This window comes from Canis aureus, chromosome 38 (genome assembly GCF_053574225.1).
Source record: "Canis aureus isolate CA01 chromosome 38, VMU_Caureus_v.1.0, whole genome shotgun sequence".
NCBI lineage: Eukaryota > Metazoa > Chordata > Mammalia > Carnivora > Canidae > Canis > Canis aureus.
In genome coordinates, this window is record NC_135648.1 from 1,860,385 (window position 1) to 1,878,011 (window position 17,627).

The 17,627-nt window shown below is 67.9% G+C and overlaps 2 protein-coding genes across 5 annotated transcripts; one reads left to right on the plus strand and one right to left on the minus strand.

Annotated features, from left to right (window-relative positions):
* Positions 1–125: 125 nt before the first annotated feature.
* KCNJ9 (potassium inwardly rectifying channel subfamily J member 9) lies at positions 126–9,326 on the plus strand. Of its 3 annotated transcripts, none has more exons than XM_077886869.1 (4): positions 127–360; positions 1,347–1,507; positions 2,866–3,731; positions 5,830–9,326. In XM_077886869.1, the coding sequence occupies exons 3-4, from the start codon at positions 2,885–2,887 to the stop codon at positions 6,159–6,161; spliced, it is 1,179 nt and encodes a 392-aa protein (XP_077742995.1). In that variant the 5' UTR covers positions 127–360; positions 1,347–1,507; positions 2,866–2,884; the 3' UTR covers positions 6,162–9,326. The 3 variants fall into 3 exon arrangements, with proteins under 3 accessions (XP_077742999.1, XP_077742995.1, XP_077742998.1); XM_077886872.1 differs by lacking the exon at positions 127–360 and adding an exon at positions 383–891; XM_077886873.1 differs by lacking the exon at positions 1,347–1,507 and having other exon boundaries at positions 126–360.
* A 799-nt stretch (positions 9,327–10,125) lies between these two features.
* IGSF8 (immunoglobulin superfamily member 8) lies at positions 10,126–17,081 on the minus strand. Of its 2 annotated transcripts, none has more exons than XM_077886909.1 (7): positions 16,847–17,081; positions 13,305–13,682; positions 12,174–12,638; positions 11,423–11,830; positions 10,842–11,255; positions 10,488–10,618; positions 10,126–10,354 (listed from the first exon to the last, which is right to left on the minus strand). In XM_077886909.1, the coding sequence occupies exons 1-6, from the start codon at positions 16,893–16,895 to the stop codon at positions 10,503–10,505; spliced, it is 1,830 nt and encodes a 609-aa protein (XP_077743035.1). In that variant the 5' UTR covers positions 16,896–17,081; the 3' UTR covers positions 10,126–10,354; positions 10,488–10,502. The 2 variants fall into 2 exon arrangements, with proteins under 2 accessions (XP_077743035.1, XP_077743033.1); XM_077886907.1 differs by lacking the exon at positions 16,847–17,081 and adding an exon at positions 13,890–15,455.
* Between the last annotated feature and the right edge of the window lie 546 nt (positions 17,082–17,627).

Here is a 17,627-nt window from a genome sequence, read left to right on the forward strand (position 1 = left end):
CTTTTTTTCCTGAGGGGGTGAGGAGGCGAGCTCTGAGTTGTCCAGGAGGAGGGATTTGGGTTAAAAATAGCTATGGCGTGTGGCTCAGCCTCTAGTGGTACCCAGGACTGGGGAGGGGAGGGGGATGCTCTAGAGCTGTCGCCAGACTGGTTGCTGTGGAAACAAGAGAGGAGCAGGGGAGCCTGGGAAATGGGGATGACACAGATAGCAAGTCCTGGCCAGAGCTGCCGCTACATTTAGGAGAAACAGCGGTGTCTGTGGCTCCCACCCTGCAAGGGGGCCAGGGGAGGGGTGGTGTCAGGGGCATGGACGCTACCCCCCAGGGGTCTCTGCTGCCGGCTACTCTCCTCTCCATACGCTGTGAGTTGAGTTGCGGGGGACTTGGGTTTGGGCCCCTAAATCCAAGGCAAGTGGGGGCTCGGGAGCAGCTTGCTCCCGAGGGAGACTTCACCAGATCCCCTTCCAAAACAGAAGGCCTCTTGCTGACCAGCACTCCCAAGGGAAAAAGGGCCATCCAGGAAAATGTGGCCCCAGGGCCTTCCAGAGAGGGGTCACGGCATGCGCACAGGAACTAGGAAGGAGTGGGAACGGGGATCTTCGGAGGAAGGTGCAGAAGCCAAGTCTATTTCACACCTTTACTGCCCCCTTGAGAAATATGCAGCCTCCACTCAGGAGGTCAGGAGAGGGGACGCGGTCAGAGGAAGGCTCCCCCAGCCCCCTGGGCCAGGCAGAGTGAGAGAGACCTGGCAGTGACCAGACCGAAGGGTTCCTTGCCGCCCCCGGGGAAAGAGAGATCTGTCGAAGCAGACAGATTGGAGGTCAGATTGCCTTGGAGCCCGGGAGAACATTGGAAGCCCTCCTGGGGCTGCCACTGGGATACGGGGGACCCAGGTATTTTTCTGCATGACTTGGGGTCTCTGAGCCAGTGTGTGCTTAGTGAGAACTTCTAGAGGACATCCCGGCGGCGGGGAGGGAAAGCGAAGCCCACTGTCGGGCCAGAGGAAGACCCAAATCTTCATTGGACAGTGTCCCCCTGACTCCTCTTGGAAAATAAATGTGGGGGGGGGGGATGTCCCTGAGGTGCAAACTATCTTTTTTGGGTTTTCCTCCTGCCCTCTACCCCAGTACATACACACACACACACACACACACACACACACACACACACACACGGCCTTCCGAGGTCTGGCAGCAGAGCACCTCGTCCCAGAACTCAAATGCTGGAGCGCTGGGGCTGGAGCTGCACATGCAGGCGGTGTCTCCCCAGGACCTGGTCAGACATCCAGGCCATCTGTGATCCTTGTCACCTTCCCCGTCCCCGGCCCCTTCCCCGCCCCATCACCCAGGTTCCCCTGGAGCGGGAGGCCAGAACCATTCCCAGGAAGAGGAGAAGGTTGAAGAGAAGCAGGTCCTTCTGAACCTTCCCTGGCAGGGGTCCGGACCTCCCGCTCAGGGCACACTGCAGCTCAGATCGCTTCTCAGGGGGAAGCATTTGAAGCAAAATCAGGTGGGCTTCCCTTGGATGAGAGCTTGGGGCGCATGGTGGGGGCTGCGCTCAGGGTAGTGGGGGGGGGGTGCTGCCGGGGGAAAAACCCGAGGTGCTGGGGAGGTAAATGTGGGTGCTTCGTTCTTCACCTAATCTGCTTGTCGGGGCCCTTGAGGACCCAGAGCCGAGCGGGGTGCGGGGTGCCGGGCAGGGTACACAAGCCCAACTCCTGATGAACTTGGGCTGCGTCTCTCCGGCTGCTCTTCCCCGGCCCACGGCCCTCCTGCCCCCTGTCAGGCTGCCTCCCTCGGGGGCGGAAAGAACCCAGGGCACAGGGGCACACACCCGGCCCATGCGTCCCCGACCCTGTCCCCGGGGACCTCCAGGGGCGCCTGTGGCCTGGGGCGGGAGCGCCTGCCTTTCCGCCCCCCCTGCGCGTCTCCTGTCTCCTCCGCCAGCTCGTGGGGAGCAGGCAGCTGTGCGAGGGAGGGGTGCGGGGAGGATGGGGGAGGGCTGCGGGGCTGGTGTCCCGTCTGGGGAGGGGAGGGGAGGGCCGCCTCCCCAGCACCCGGGCTCTGGAGTGAGAGAGCCCTCTCCCTGCGCTCCGGGTGGGGGACGTCACAGGGGGATGGAGGGGTGGAGGGACGCAGGAGGGGTGTAGGGGTGTGGGGGGCGGCCGCAGGGGCGTGTAGGGGTGTAAGGGGGTGGGGGCCTCAGGAGGGTTGTAGGTGGGGCGTGGCCTCAGGAGGGGTGCGGGTGGGGGCGGGGCCTCGGGAGGGGCGGGGCGGGGCCTCAGGAGGGTTGTAGGTGGGCGTGGCCTCAGGGGGTGGGGGCGGGGCCTCGGGAGTGGTGGGGTGGGGCTTCAGGAGGTTTGTCGGTGGGCGTGGCCTCAGGAGGGTTGTGGGTGGGGGCGGGGCCTCAGGAGGGTTGTAGGTGGGGCGTGGCCTCAGGAGGGGTGCGGGTGGGGGCGGGGCCTCGGGAGGGGTGGGGCGGGGCGTGGCCTCAGGAGGGTTGTAGGTGGGCGTGGCCTCCGGAGGGGTGGGGTGGGGGCGGGGCCTCGGGAGGGGTGGGGCGGGGCGGGGCCTCGGGAGGGGTGGGGTGGGGCGGGGCCTCAGGAATGCTGTGGCTGGGGCGGGGCCTCAATGGGCGTGTGGGTGGGGGCGGGGCCTCGGGAGGGGTGTAGGGGGAGCGGCCGCGGGGTCGTGTAGGGGTGGGGGGCGTGGCCTCGGGAGGGGCGAGGGGCGTGGCCTCGGGAGGCGGGGGCGGGGCCTCGGGAGGCGGGGGCGGGGCCTCGGGCGGGGTGGGGGGCGGCCGCGGGGCCACGGTCCCGCCGCCCGGGGTCGGCCCCGCGCTGACCGGCCGCGCCCCGGGTCCCGCAGGCCCCCTGCGGCCGCCGCCATGGCCCGCGCCGGCGCCCCGCGCTCCCCGGGCCGCGAGCCCCCGCGCCGCCGCGGCCGCCAGCGCTACGTGGAGAAGGACGGCCGGTGCAACGTGCAGCAGGGCAACGTGCGCGAGCCGGGCCGCTACCTGACCGACCTGTTCACCACGCTGGCCGACCTGCAGTGGCGCCTCAGCCTGCTCTTCTTCGTGCTGGCCTACGCGCTCACCTGGCTCTTCTTCGGCGCCATCTGGTGGCTGGTGGCCTACGGCCGCGGCGACCTGGAGCACCTGGGCGACGCGGCCTGGACGCCCTGCGTCAACAACCTCAACGGCTTCGTGGCCGCCTTCCTGTTCTCCATCGAGACGGAGACCACCATCGGCTACGGGCACCGCGTCATCACCGACCAGTGCCCCGAGGGCATCGCGCTGCTGCTGCTGCAGGCCATCCTGGGCTCCATGGTGAACGCCTTCATGGTGGGCTGCATGTTCGTCAAGATCTCGCAGCCCAACAAGCGCGCCGCCACGCTCGTCTTCTCGTCGCACGCCGTGGTGTCCCTGCGCGACGGCCGCCTGTGCCTCATGTTCCGCGTGGGCGACCTGCGCTCCTCGCACATCGTCGAGGCCTCCATCCGCGCCAAGCTCATCCGCTCGCGCCAGACGCTCGAGGGCGAGTTCATCCCGCTGCACCAGACCGACCTCAGCGTGGGCTTCGAGACGGGCGACGACCGCCTCTTCCTCGTGTCCCCGCTCGTCATCAGCCACGAGATCGACGCCGCCAGCCCCTTCTGGGAGGCGTCGCGCCGCGCCCTGGAGAGGGACGACTTCGAGATCGTGGTCATCCTGGAGGGCATGGTGGAAGCCACGGGTGCGCACGGCGGGGAGCGGCCGGGAGGGGCGGGGGCAGGTGGCAGCCACGAGGCGGGCGGGGGTCACCGGGCCGGGACAGCGCCCGAGCTCTCGCAGCCAGGGCCCAGGCGCTGTGCACCCCCCAATTGGCCCGCTCCTAGGAAGGTCACCTCCTGCAATCGTGCCCCTTCGCAGGGCGGAGACTGCCGGGGAGCCTGAGGCCTGTCGCCAGGGAGGGGGACATAAGGCCACAGGGCAGGGGTCGTGCAGCTCCGGGCACGGTGCTCCAGGGAGCAGGGGTAGCTTCGGAGAGTTCTCCATGGCTCCCAGGTCCAGGTCCCTGAACGTGGTGCTCTGAGGGTCTCCTACTAGCCTGGATCTTAGGAACAGGTGGCCGGCTGGGCTCACTTCTGCCTCAGTTTCCCCACCCATCAAGGCTCTCTCAACTTCCACTGACAAAGGAAATAGATGACTGCAGCATTTCTAGCCCTTTCCAGAAGGAGCTGTCAGGACCTCCAAGTCAGGCCTGCGTGGCGAGGGGCTTGGGAGCCAGTGGCAAGAGGCCAACGCAGGGGCACAGACGAGGTGCTCTGAGGCTTGGGATCCGGAAGAAGGAGGAAGATAGGAGCGCTGCAGTGGGTGACACGGGGCTGTGAGGTGTGGCCCGAGCGTGGCCTCTGCTGGCTTCCCAGGCTGGGGCCCTCCAACCCCTTCCCTGGCCCTTCTGGCCAAGCCTCTCCTCCAGCACCCTCTGCCCCAGTGCTCCCCAGTGCTTCTCTACCACCCCACACCTTGCTCCCTCTAGCTCCTGCCTCTCCTACTCACCCAGGCCCTCTCCTTGCTGTCTAGACAGTTGTCACCCTCCTGCTAGGCCCTGAGGCATCTGCTGTCCCTGCAGAGAGGTCCCTGCCCGGCCCCCTGGCACCCCAGCCCCTGCCTCTGTTCCTCACCGACCTCTCTCCCCAGTGTCCCGTCTGCCCCTTCTGCCTCCCCCCCCCCCCCCCGGATCCCTGCCATTGCAGCCTTCGCCTGAGGAAGAGCAAGACCCACGTCCCCAGGACATCTCGGGCCAGGGCTTGCAATGCCGAGAGCCAGGCTCTGTTAGCTAAGGTTCCGTCTTCCACTCTGCCTTGCTCTGAGCTGGACGTGGGCCGTGGGAGATACCCGGGAGCAGCAGGACGGTCGCTTGCCCTGGTGGGTGTGCCAACCCGACACGGAGGGCAGGACATGGCCCCAGAGTGCAGAGGACTGGGGAGGACAGTGTGGAGGAGATAAGGATGGGACCCGCCTGACTTGTCTAGACAGACAAGGCTGGGAAGGACGGCAATATTTTGGGTGAGAGAGTCAGGATTCAAAGTGCTCTTGAAAAGCAAGTGTAATGAGCCAAAGCCCAACAAGATGACATTTAAAAGGAATAAATATAAAATTCTACATTTAGGCTTTAAAAAAATCACTTATGTAAGCACCGCATTGAAGAGCTCTGGTGAAAAAAGAACTGGAGGTTTTAGCTGGCCACAGGCTTAATGTTGCAGCAAAATGTGATACAGCTTCCAAAAATGTTTACGTAACGTGATGTTGGGCCCGATGAGCTGAGGCGCCGCGGCCGGAAGAGAGTGGCGAGCCCTCGCCTCTGCGCCCAGCAGGCCGCGGCCGGTGTTGGCACCCCCAGAGCGCTGGGGCGCCCTGCGCGGCCCTTCCGGTGTGCACCCGAGCAGGTCACGTTTTTGGAAGGCAGGTCACACGAGGAGTGGTGGGGGAGCCGGGGATGTTCGTTCGGCTGGAAGAGAAGACACGTCGTCGGCAGAGGTTCTGAAAGGGTGTCAGATGGCGGGGGCGAGGGGGGGGGAGCCCGGGGAGGGGGGAGCCCGGGGGGTGGGGGGGGAACCCGGGGAGGGGCCAGGCTTTAGCTCTTGTGGGGAGCACCGTCAGAGGCGGCGGCCCCCAGGAGGCGCCGGCCGGGCTGGGAAGGCCCGGTGGGGAGGCCTGTGCAGGGGCCATGCCTGGACGATGCCCGGGCCGCGTCCCCGGGAAGCTCCCCGAGCGGCGCCTCGGAGCAGTCGGGGCGGCGGAGGCGGGCGGGATGGCGGGACCGCGCTGACCCCTGCGCCTCCCCGCAGGGATGACCTGCCAGGCCCGGAGCTCCTACCTGGTGGATGAGGTGCTGTGGGGCCACCGCTTCACGTCGGTGCTCACGCTGGAGGACGGCTTCTACGAGGTGGACTACGCCAGCTTCCACCAGACCTTCGAGGTGCCCACGCCGTCGTGCAGCGCCCGGGAGCTGGCCGAAGCGGCCGCCCGCCTCGACGCCCATCTCTACTGGTCCATCCCCAGCCGCCTGGACGAGAGGGCGGAGGAGGAGGGGCCCGGCGAGGGCGCGGACGCGGGGCCCGGCGGCGACACGGAGCGGAACGGCCGCCTGCCCCCGCCGGAGTCGGAGTCCAAGGTGTGACCGCGTCCTCCCGAGCCTGTGGCAGGGCCGGACACCGTTCGGGAGCTGGATGGCGAGGCGCAGGCGGAGGTGGAGGCAGAGGCAGGCGGGCGGGCTGTGCTGACGCCCCCTCCCAGGCCCCTCACAGGCCCCTCACAGGCCCCTCACAGGCCGGCCGGACCGGGGGGAGGGCCTCGCCGAGGCGCCCGAGGAACGTGGCGGCCTGTGCGCGTCTGGCCTCCGCGGCCCCGGCCGGCTGCGCGGACAGAGGGACGGAGCATGTGCCCCCGGCCACGCTGAGCCCGGAGGTCTCTGGGCAAAGTCTAAAGGGGCTGCCTGTCCCCCAGGCGAGGCCCCCGCCCGGCCCTCACGGGCTCCTCGCCGGCCTCCCGCGGGGCTGACCCGGGCTGACCACCCCGCAGGAGCCGCGGCCACAAGGCCCAGGGGTGGCGCAGCAGGGGCGCGTGGCCTGCCGCCAGCAGACGGGAGTGGGCGCGGCGCAGGGGAGGACGCGGGCAGAGGCGGAGAGGGACCCTCCAGGACGGAGAAGGGCCGGAGGGACCCAGAAAGGGAGCTCGCCCGCCGAGCTCGGGTGGGGCGCTGAGGCGGAGGGCACCGGGGGACCCCGGCCCCACCCCGGCCGCGCACCTGCCCCTGCGGTGAGCACCGTGGTTCCGAGTGGACCGAGCGTTGAGCAGAGGCCGGAGGCTCCGGGATCAAACCAAGGGAGTGAGGAGGCGCGAGAGCGAGGAAGGCCCGGGCACCGCGGGCACCAGCTGCTGTGTCAGCCACAGGCTTGCCAGCCCCTGCTCCGCCTCACTCCCAGTTTCTGACTCAGTGGGTCTGGGGAGGAGAGCAAAAATTTGCACTTCTAGTAAGTTCTCAGGTCATGGTGATGCTGCTGGAGCGGGGGCCACACTTTGAGAACCACTGCTCTACACACAGCCTCGGGAGCCACATCAGGAGGCTGCGCATTGGAGCTGAGGGGGAGCTGAGGAGGAGCTGAGGGGGAGCTGAGGAGGAGCTGAGGGGGAGCTGAGGAGGAGCTGAGGAGGAGCTGAGGGGGAGCAGAGGAGGAGCTGAGGAGGAGCTGAGGGGGAGCAGAGGAGGAGCTGAGGAGGAGCTGAGGGGGAGCAGATGAGAAGCTCATGAGAAGCTGAGGGGGAGCTGAGGAGGAGCTGAGGGGGAGCTGAGGAGGAGCTGAGGAGGAGCTGAGGAGGAGCTGAGGAGGAGCTGAGGGGGAGCAGAGGAGGAGCTGAGGAGGAGCTGAGGGGGAGCAGAGGAGGAGCTGAGGGGGAGCAGAGGAGGAGCTGAGGGGGAGCAGAGGAGGAGCTGAGGGGGAGCTGAGGAGGAGCTGAGGGGGAGCTGAGGGGGAGCTGAGGAGGAGCTGAGGAGGAGCTGAGGGGGAGCAGAGGAGGAGCTGAGGGGGAGCAGAGGAGGAGCTGAGGGGGAGCAGAGGAGGAGCTGAGGGGGAGCTGAGGGGGAGCTGAGGGGGAGCTGAGGGGGAGCTGAGGAGGAGCTGAGGGGGAGCTGATGAGAAGCTCATGAGAAGCTGAGGGGGAGCTGAGGAGGAGCTGAGGGGGAGCTGAGGAGGAGCTGAGGAGGAGCTGAGGGGGAGCAGAGGAGGAGCTGAGGGGGAGCAGAGGAGGAGCTGAGGGGGAGCTGAGGGGGAGCTGAGGAGGAGCTGAGGGGGAGCTGAGGAGGAGCTGAGGGGGAGCTGAGGGGGAGCTGAGGAGGAGCTGAGGAGGAGCTGAGGGGGAGCAGAGGAGGAGCTGAGGGGGAGCTGAGGGGGAGCTGAGGGGGAGCTGAGGAGGAGCTGAGGGGGAGCTGATGAGAAGCTCATGAGAAGCTGAGGGGGAGCTGAGGAGGAGCTGAGGGGGAGCTGAGGAGGAGCTGAGGGGGAGCGGAGGGGGAGCACAGGAGGAGCTGAGGGGGAGCTGAGGGGGAGCTGAGGAGGAGCTGAGGAGGAGCTGAGGGGGAGCGGAGGGGGAGCAGAGGGGTAGCTGAGGGGGAGCTGAGGAAGAGCTGAGGGGGAGCAGAGGGGGAGCAGAGGAGGAGCTGAGGGGGAGCTGAGGGGGAGCTCATGAGAAGCTCATGAGAAGCTGAGGGGGAGCTGAGGAGGAGCTGAGGGGGAGCTGAGGAGGAGCTGAGGGGGAGCTGAGGAAGAGCTGAGGGGGAGCGGAGGGGGAGCAGAGGAGGAGCTGAGGAGGAGCTGAGGGGGAGCTGAGGGGGAGCTGATGAGAAGCTCATGAGAAGCTGAGGAGGAGCTGAGGGGGAGCTGATGAGAAGCTCATGAGAAGCTGAGGGGGAGCAAAGGAGGGGCTGAGGGGGAGCTGAGGAGGAGCTGAGGGGGAGCGGAGGGGAAGCTCATGAGAAGTTGAGGGGGAGCTGAGGAGGAGCCCAGCAGTAGTTGAGGGGGAGCTGAGGAGGAGCTGAGGGGGAGCTGAGGGGGAGTAGAGGAGGGAAGCTAAGGGTAGCTAAGGAATAAGCTGAGATGCTCAAGGGAAGTTCAGAGGAAGCTGAGGAGGAGCTGAGCAGGGGCTAAGGGATAGCCGGTGGGGTGGGGGGAGCTGAGGAGGAGCCGAGGTCCTTGGGGGAGGAGCCGGAACTCTAAAGGGTGGGCTATCCTGAGGGGAAAGGAGCCCCTGACACCCAGGCTGACGAGTCTGACTCTGGGCCTGGGAACTCACTCCGCGGAAATAGCGCAGGGAGGAGCTGGAGCTGGCGCCTGGGCAAGCCCAATAGGCAGGATAGGGAAGGCAAGGCCCCGGAATCCTGGGGGGCGGGGGGCTCCTGCGCAGGGCTTGGGTTGGCAGAGCTCAGAGGCAGGACTGAATACGGGGACGAGGACGGCGCCAGGGAGAAGCCAAGAGCCCAAACTCGGGATGTGCCTGTGGCCTGCTGCCTGCCCTGCTGGGCCACGAGGCCGTGGACACACTGTCGCCGCCCCACCCCCTGCGTGGTGCCCCCGGAGTCACGGGCGGGGCAGCGCTGCGGACAGTGAGGGCAGAGCACTGACAGGATGGGACGCAGAGGCGGAGGGGACCTGAGGCCGGCCTCCTGGGAGAGGAGCTCCCGGCCTGTGCTCCCACACTCTGCCCCGCGCCGCAGCGGCCTCCACCCTGGGTCCTGGCCACACCCTGTTCCTGTCCTTTAATAAAAGACTGAGCCCCTCGGGGCAAAGCACTGCGTGGCTCCTCGCTCGGCGGGGCTGGGAAGCCGAGGTCCGCGGGTGCCTGGGCCTCCGCAGGCGGGCGAGGGGTGGGGGAGCCGCCGGCACGGGCCCACTCGGGGAATCGTCTGCCTCACGTCACGGGGCCACCTGGGTCACCATCAAAGATGAGGTCCCCGGCCCCGGCCCCGGCATCGGCTGTTCCCGAAGAACAAACGCTGGGTGGGGGCCACGGTCGTTAGGTTTACCTGCCAACCTGGGGAGCCTGGACAGGAAGGGGGGGCTGTGCCCCCGACGGGCAACTAAGCGTCCCCGGAGGAGAGAGTCTTGAAGCAAAGACAAATTCCAGGGGCCGCGGGGGCCCTGGGTGGGGGAGCGAAGACCTGGGGGCACAGGCCGGCTGCTGGGGGGCAGCGTGCGGGCTCTGTGACAGGCGCCCCCGCCCCGCGGCTGTCCTCCTGCCCCCGGTGTCAGGGACTCAGAATGGGGCCTCCCCGAAGCCCCTGCCCTGGAGCACGGAGAAGGCTGTGAAGGGGCCGGGCTCGGGGAACGCGCCCCCCCCCCCCGGCTCCCCTCCCCTCATGTAGGAGTCCCAGTAGGGGCTGGCAAGGCAGCGACAGCTCAGGCAGCAGATGGGACCCAGGTGTCCCCTCCTGGAGTGGGTGGCACGGCCCACAGGGGCCAGATGGTGTTTGTGGTGGGAAGGGAGGCCCGCGTCGCGGGAGTGGGCTGTTCAGCTCCCCCCATGCCCTGCTGCACCTCTCAGCACCCGCCCCCCCCCCCCCCCCCACGGAAGACACTGCCAGCCCTGGATTTTATAAAACAAGTTTATTCACATTTTAGAAAAACTAATTCTAGGCCAGGGAATGGCCTCCCTCTGGGCCGGGCCGAGATCAAGAACAGAAGGCCAGAGGGGGGGTCGGGAAGGAAGGAGTGGGGGGCAAGGGGTCAAATAAATTAAAGGAAGGGGAGTGGGGGGGGCAGCCAGGTGACCGGAGGCTGTCCTGGAGCTGGGCCGGAGGACGCTGGGCACCTGCAAGGCCTGGGGAGAGCGTGGGCGCGCTGAGCACGGAGCCCAGGCTGCTGCACCCCAGGGGGGCTGGGGGGGCTGGAGGGGGAGCTGGGCGGGGGCGGGCCTGGGGACAGAAGCCAGGGCTGGGGCTCTTCTCCCTCACCTGAGGAGCCAGGGATCACCGTTTTCTCAGCCTCTTCATGAAGCAGCAGGTGATGGTGCCGAGGACAGTGGCGCCGGTGACTAGGGCGACCCCCGCGCCCACCAGCAGGGGCACGAACAGGGTGTCCAGGGCTGGGCCAGAGAGGACGGCTGGCTTCAGCTGGGGGGCCGCCGGCCCGCACCCCCGGCACAGCCGCGTCCCAGCACCTCTCCCTGGGCTGCGGGCCCTCCTCCCCCCAGCGGGGATGCAGGCGCCAGAGGCAGCTGCAAGCGGGTGGGGTGACGAGGGGGACAGAGGGACGGGGCAGGAGAGGCACAGGGAAGGGCGGGAGGAGGGCGGGCAGGGTGGCCTCACCGTGAGTGTAGGGGTACACCGTGACGGGCCCCGAGCGGGCACTGCCCGCCTGGTACCAGCTGCGGTCGGCGTGCTGCACCCAGGCGCTGGGGGCACAGTGATACACGCCTCCGTCCTCGGGCCCCAGGCCGTGCAGCCGCAGCCGATGGCTTCGGGGCCCCACCAGCTCCACGCTCACGGGGCCTCCTCCGGGCCGGACCCCCAGCTCCGCCACCCCGTCCTGGGCCACGCCGCCCACCAGCTGCGCGGGCCCGGGGCTCAGCTCGCCGTCCCCCGGCCGCTCCACCCACCAGCTGGCCGCCAGCCGCAGCCCCGGGGGGCCGCCGCGCACCGAGATGTTGCAGAGCAGAGAGGCCGTCTCCCCGCGGTACACGGTGCCTCCCGCCAGCCACGCCACGGCCTCCAGCACCACCCCTGCAGGACGAGGGCACGGGTCAGCACCCCCGGGAGCTCGAGGGGCTCCCACCGTCCTGAGGAGGCGGCGCAGGAGGTGAAGGCGGGGTAGCGGCCGATGCGGCAGAGAGCGGCCCCCAAACACACGGAAACGCCTCCAGGAGGCGAGGCCCCAGCCCCCCCCTCACCTTCCTCCCGCACGTGCACAGGCAGCGGCCGGGAGCGGGCGCTGGCAGCTTCTCGAAGCCGAGACCCGGAGCCCCGGACGTAGGCCTTGGCGAGGCAGCGGTAGGTCCCCGCGTCACCTGGCCTGGCGGCCTCCAGCCGGAGGCGGTAGGTTCTGGACGCCACCTTCTCCATGGCGATGTGCCGGCCCTCGTAGCCGGGGCCCAGGCTGCCCACGCCCTCCGTGTCCAGCTGGGCGACCAGGCGGCCGGGCCCCGGGGCCCCCGCGGGGGCCATCTCCCAGCCCACGGAGTACGCCGCGTGACGGCCGGCGGGCGGCAGGGCCCCCGACACGTTGCACAGCAGTTCCAAGGGTTCCCCTGGGCCGATCCGTCGTTCCCCCGGCCCCACGGCCACCGCCAGCTGGCTGGCTGGAACACGGGAGGGGCACAGGGTGTCACGGAGGTAGGAGGGACGCAGCCCCTGACCCCCGCCCCCCGCTGTACTTCCCTCCTCCACAACAGCACCCAGGCGGCGGTCTGCCCCCATGGGGCACGGCCCTCCCCACCACCCAGGGCCTGACCCTCACCCCTCAGCCGAGGTCCTCCGAGCTCCACCCAACTTCTGAGCAGAGAAAAGCCATCACGGGAGGAAGTGGCACTAACGGGGCCGCTCCCTCGGGAAGATGGGCTCCCCGGAGTCAGGCAGGGACCCCCGGCGCCCCCCGCCCCGGCCGCGGCTCCCAGCTCCCACGGTGGGACACGTCGCACTCACACAGAGTCTGCACGTCCACGTGCGCCAGCACTGCTCTCTTCTCCGCGATCTGGGCCCAGCTGCCGTCCGGATCCTGAATCCACTCGGCAGCCGTGCAGTGGTAGGTGCCCGCGTCCTCCGCCTGGGCGCCCCCCACCACCATGCGGTACCGCTCGGCCCCCTCCTTGGCCAGCCGCAGCTCCCCCGCAGCCAGCCGCTCGGCATAGGGAGCCCCAGCCTCCACGGCCAAGTCCGGCCGGAGCCCCACCACCTCCTGCAGAGTTGCACGCCCCACTGGCGCCTCGGGCACGGCCCTCCCAAAGGACACCGCCAGGTGCGTGTGCTGCTGCGTGCTCGTCCGCGCCAGGCAGCCCAGGGCCAGCTCCTGCCCCTCGTGCACGGTCAGGCGGGGGGGTGAGGCTGGGGCCTGGCGGCCTCGGGGCCCCGGGGGGCTGGCCGCTGACACCTGCAGCGCATCTGGAAGAACTGGAAACAACAGCTGGAGTGAGGGGGGGCCCGGGGCTGGTGGCCCCCGTCCCCGCGTGCAACCTGCGACCCAGGCAGTTGGCTCCTACAGCGCGGGGTTCACCGTGTGCTGTTTCTTCTGTGACCCGGTGGTGCCAAGCACAGCGCTGGGCACACGCAGGCGCTCGATAAATACTTGCTGACGATCAGAGCCCAGCCCAACGCCTACTCACCCACGTGTTTGGAACTAACCCCTGTCAGAACTACTCAGAACTACAGAAGAGTGGCTCTGTCTCCCTCCTCAAAAGACAAAGAAACGTAAGAGAGCGAGAATATCACATGGCCTCACTCCTCCTACCCTACCTCCGCTTGGCCCCCCCCCCCCCCCCCCCGCCCCCAGATCTGCATCCTGGAATCCCCAGGAATGGAGCCTGTTCCCCCGAGGGGGCTCCCCGACCAGGGAATGGCGGGGACCGGCTCCCCCTTTCCCAGAAGGTAGCCCCACAGAAGAGGAAGGGCGCTGGGCGGCAATGAAGAGATGCCGGTTCAGAGCCCCCGGCCGGCCACCAACCGGTGACTGTGTGCGAGCCCCACACGGACTCCGTGCCTCCTGACGGGGCGGGGCGCTAGGTCGGCCCTTCCTGTCCCCTCGGGGCGCGCGGGCCGGCTCCCACCCCAGGCCGGTACCTCTCAGCTCCACCTTGCCGCTGTAGCTGCCCAGGTAGCGGGCGTCAGTGGAGGGCGTGTAGCACTCGTAAATGCCAGCGTCCTGTGCCTGGAGGCGGGCAATCTTGAGCAGCACAGCGTCCCCCTGCAGACGCTGTACCTGCACCTCACCAGCGGCCACGCGGGGCCCGAAAACGGCGTAGGAGAAGTGGGTATCCCTGGTGCTGACGATGCCCAGAGCAGCCTCGGGGGCCTCCGGCCTGTAGAGGAACCACTCGAAGTCCTGTTGGGACGGGCCCTCGTAGCCGCTCACGTTGCAGGAGATGGAGATGGCCGTGCCTGCCACGCGGTACAGGGGCCCCTCGGGGACCAGCACCTCCCGGGCAGAGCCCTGGACTCCTGTAGGAAAGGACGGGAGAAGCTGGAGAGGCCTGGGCCCCCACTGCAGCCCCCGCTGCCAGTACCATCCTGGACCCCTGCCCGGTAAAGGAGAGCAAACCTGGGGAAGGGTGGGGGCCCAGCTGGGGCCCTGCCCTGAGCAAAGGGGAAGGATGCCCGGAGCTAAGACACCTGGTAAGACACCTGGGTCTCCAGGGGGTCAGAGACCTGGCTTTGCCTCAGAACCCAGAAACATCCCATTTCTGGCAGGCCAGAGGTGAGCCGCCCGCGGGCAGAGCGAGGTCCAGCTGCTTTCTCTCCTTGGCTTCAGCTGCACCTCCATGTCCCTCCCGCATTTCCCACCCTCATCCGCTCTGGGCCGGGTCCTCGGGTCTTCCAGCTAAGGGTTCTGAGACCACACGTCCGCCTCCTTATGAGGGCTGCTTGGCTCCGCTGTGTCACCTGGACCAGGGGACTCCAGACAATGGAGCCAGTGGCCGAGCAGGACAGGGCACAGACCCAGCCAGTTCTCACCACACAATGCCCTCCCCCCTCCAGCTGTGCCATGAGCTCACTGCTTCTCCCACCCGGCAGCACTGCCGAGGCAGCTGAGGCTTCTGGGGCAAGAACCAGCCTCTGCCCTGGCCTCTGGGGGCAGAAGACTCCCCCCCTCAAGGGCCTGCCAATCTTCTGGGCTCGCCCAGCTGATGCAGGGCACCTCCAACTCCCTAACAAAAGCCTTCATTTGCATATGGTGTGCATTCGCTTATGTAAGGTCCCCTCTCTGTTGAGAGGTCCCCAGCTGTCTCTTCCCATCTTGCTCTCCTCAGAGAGGCCAAATTTCTGTTCTTTATCCAGCCCCACAGGACACTCCCAAGGCCCTTGGAGAGGCCCTGCTTCTTCCTTCTCTCCTTCCATTCTTCCATAGCCAACCCCTGCCCCCCAAAACCACAGAACTGCAGCCCCCGGTCAGCACCCTGCCTCCATTTCACAGACGAGGGATGGAAGGCTGGAGAAGTACATCTTGACCAAGACACTGCAGAGGTCTTGTCTAGATCTTACTACCCTTCGATGGCTTCCACAGGCCCCTGCAGAGGGACGAAGCCAGGGAGGAAGATGGGAAACTCCCAGGCCAGGCTTGAGGGGACTGACCTCACCAACCAGAATGTCACTCCCAGGGGCATTCCCAGGGCCTTTCTACAGAAGCCAGAGGAAAACACAAAGTCCGCGGTCAAACTCTGCCTTCTAGCTCCTCCAGAAGTGCTCCCCTTGACTTTCCCACGTGAGTGGGCTCTCAGCCCCTTCTTCCTGTGGCTGAGTCCCTCATGGCCGCCTGGTTAAAGCACATGCTGGGCCTCAGGAGGTTGGGTCCCAGACACAGCCCCATGCTCAGCTGGATTGACACTTCCCTTCCTCTCCCAAGACGGTTCCTCTCCTGGAGGAGAGCTCAGGGCTGCTTCTCTGAGAGTGAGTGAGTGAGCCTGTGACTCAGGAGGGCCCTGCCCCAGGGCATTTCACAATCTAGGTGATGGTGGAGACAGCTGACACCTTAGGGCTTCAGGGCAGACTCTGCTTAGAAGGGCCCCCTCCCACCTTCCTGGCCGCACAGCTGCTGCTGCTTGTGGAGATCCCCATGGGAAAGCAGGCCAGCCAGGCCGCCTTAGGGAACCAGCTGCCAGGCAGCCCAGGTGGCTCAGCAGTTTAGCACCGCCGCCGTCAGCCCAGGGCGTGATCCTGGAGACCTGGGATCGAGTCCCACATCAGGCTCCCTCCATGGAGCCTGCTCCTCCCTCTGCCTGTGTCTCTGCCTCTGTCTCTTTCATGAATGAATAAATAAAATCTTAAAAAAAAAAAAAAAAAAAAAGAAAGAAAGAAACCAGCTGCCAGACAGCTCTCTCCCCAGCCCAGGAGGGGAGGCGGGGCAGCAGAGACCTGCTCTGGAGTCAGGTGGGTCTGGGTTCGAATCCAAGCCCCCACGCTCACTAGATGGGCTCTCTGGAGCAAATTACCTCATTTTCCTCCTCTTCAGAATGAACGTAAGCATCTGCACGCAATGGGTGCTCAGACCTCTGCAGGTTCTTGCACGTCTGTGTATCACACTTCCCCACCTCCCCTGGGCTCTTCCACTCCATGCCATCCACTAGGGACAACCGGCCAACTGCTAGGCAACCAGGCCCCACAGCAACTTCCTCCTGCCTCTCACCTAGGGCCCAAGGAGGCCTAGTTCCCCAGGGCCCAGGGACCCATGGAGCCAGGGGAGGATCTGCTTGGCACTGCAGTGGAGCTCTGGTCTAGAGACGGGCTGCTGGTGTTTCGTCAGCCTGCGCCTTGACTGTGGCAACTCTGAATCCGGGGGGCAGGGCCACCCCCACTCTGCGCTCTTATTTCAAGAGCTTCAGTCTCCCAAACATCTGTGCTGGCAGCGTCCCTGTCTCAAAGCCATACTCCTCCCCAGACCACCTCCTAAGGGACCCTCCAGTTGAGGCCAAAAGCGATGGCGCTGTCAGTGCCCTCATGCATCCATGCAGCGGTGGCCAGAACACCTCACCACGGACACCCACCCTCACAGACACAAGGTGCTTGGAGATCCCAGCATTGGTCTCCACGGAGCCTGCTTTCTCCCCAGGAAGGGACTGGGGGACTAAGGGGTGTGACGAGCGGTGGGAGGCCACAGAGCCAGGTGCTGGAGCTGAGAGAGGGAAAGTGAGCAAAGGGAGACCCAGCCCAGGATGGAGATGGGGGTGACGGGGGAGGGAACTGCCCCAAATCTCAGACGGTGAAGTCTGGGGGGAGGGGAGCCACCAGGGGAGACTGAACTTCAAAGATCATGGGCAGAACCGGCCCCTGGGCCTCCAGCCAAGCCCGGGCAATTACGAAGACGGGCGAGCGCTGCCCACGCAGGGCGGGCGCCCAGAGCCGGGCCCGGAGCTCGGTGTGAGGCAGAGGGAGTCGCAGCCTTTGGGCGCAGCGCCCCGGGCCCCCCGAGGCCGCCGGCTGAGCAGTGGGGGCGCTGCGTCCTCCCTGGGCCCCGGCCCGGCCTAGAGCTGCGTCCCGGCTGGGCGGGCGGCCACTGGGCAGCGGGGCGCCGAGCCCGGGGCGGCTCCGGGGCGGGCCAGCGGGGTGCCAGGTGTCAGGCACCTGCCGGGGGGTGGGGGAGAGGGGGCGGGGGGACGGGGGCCGCTTACCCAGCAGCAGCAGCAGCAGCGGCGGCGGCAAGGGACCGAGGGCGCCCATCCTGCGCGGCCGGCTTCGGGGAGGCTCCGGGGGTCGGCGCGGGCTCTGGTGGATGGGGACTAGGGGGGCGCATGCCCGGGTCGGGGGCACGACGCGGAGCAGCGAGGTGTGGGTGCACGGAGCCGAGCGGCGCGGGAGCTTCCGAGTGCCCTCCCTCCCCCTCCTCCCTCCTCCCTCCTCTTCCACCGCTTTCCCTCCTTCCGCCGCGACTCCCGAGACCGTTCGCGCCCCGCCCCGCCCCGCCTGACCCTGGCCCCGCCCCGCCCCATCCCCCGCCCCATCCCCCGCCTGACCCTGGCCCCGCCCAAGCCCCGCCCAAGCCCCGCCCCGCATTGGCCCCGCCCAACCTCCGCCCCCAATCCCCGCCCCGCCTGGCCCTGGCCCCGCCCCCAAGCCCCGCCCCGCCCCGCCTGGCCCCGCCCCCAAGCCCCGGCCCAATCCCCGCCTGACCCTGGCCCCGCCTTGGCCCCGCCCAACCTCCGCCCCCAAGCCCCGCCCCGCCTGACCCTGGCCCCGCCCCCAGTCCCCGCCCCAGCCCCGCCTGGCCCTGGCCCCGCCCCCAGCCCCGCCCCTCCCGCCCCTGGCCCCGCCCCAAGCCCCGTCCCGCCCGGGTCTCGGTCCCAGCCCCGCCCTCTGTTCCGTCTCCGCCCGGCTCCCCGACCCCCGACCGGACCTGACCGCGGCCCCCGGCCCCCGGCCCCGACCCGCCGCGACCCCGGACCTGCCCCGATT

Coding starts and splice junctions, on each gene's coding strand:
- KCNJ9 (XM_077886873.1), top strand. CDS start 2,885: ATGGCCCGCGCCGGCGCCCCGCGCTCCCCGGGCCGCGAGCCCCCGCGC. Junction 3,732..5,829: donor GGGCATGGTGGAAGCCACGG/GTGCGCACGGCG, acceptor GCCTCCCCGCAG/GGATGACCTGCCAGGCCCGG.
- IGSF8 (XM_077886907.1), bottom strand. CDS start 14,004: ATGGAGGTGCAGCTGAAGCCAAGGAGAGAAAGCAGCTGGACCTCGCTC. Junction 12,639..13,304: donor CGGCAAGGTGGAGCTGAGAG/GTACCGGCCTGG, acceptor TGTTGTTTCCAG/TTCTTCCAGATGCGCTGCAG. Junction 11,256..11,422: donor TGTGCACGTGCGGGAGGAAG/GTGAGGGGGGGG, acceptor CTCGTCCTGCAG/GGGTGGTGCTGGAGGCCGTG.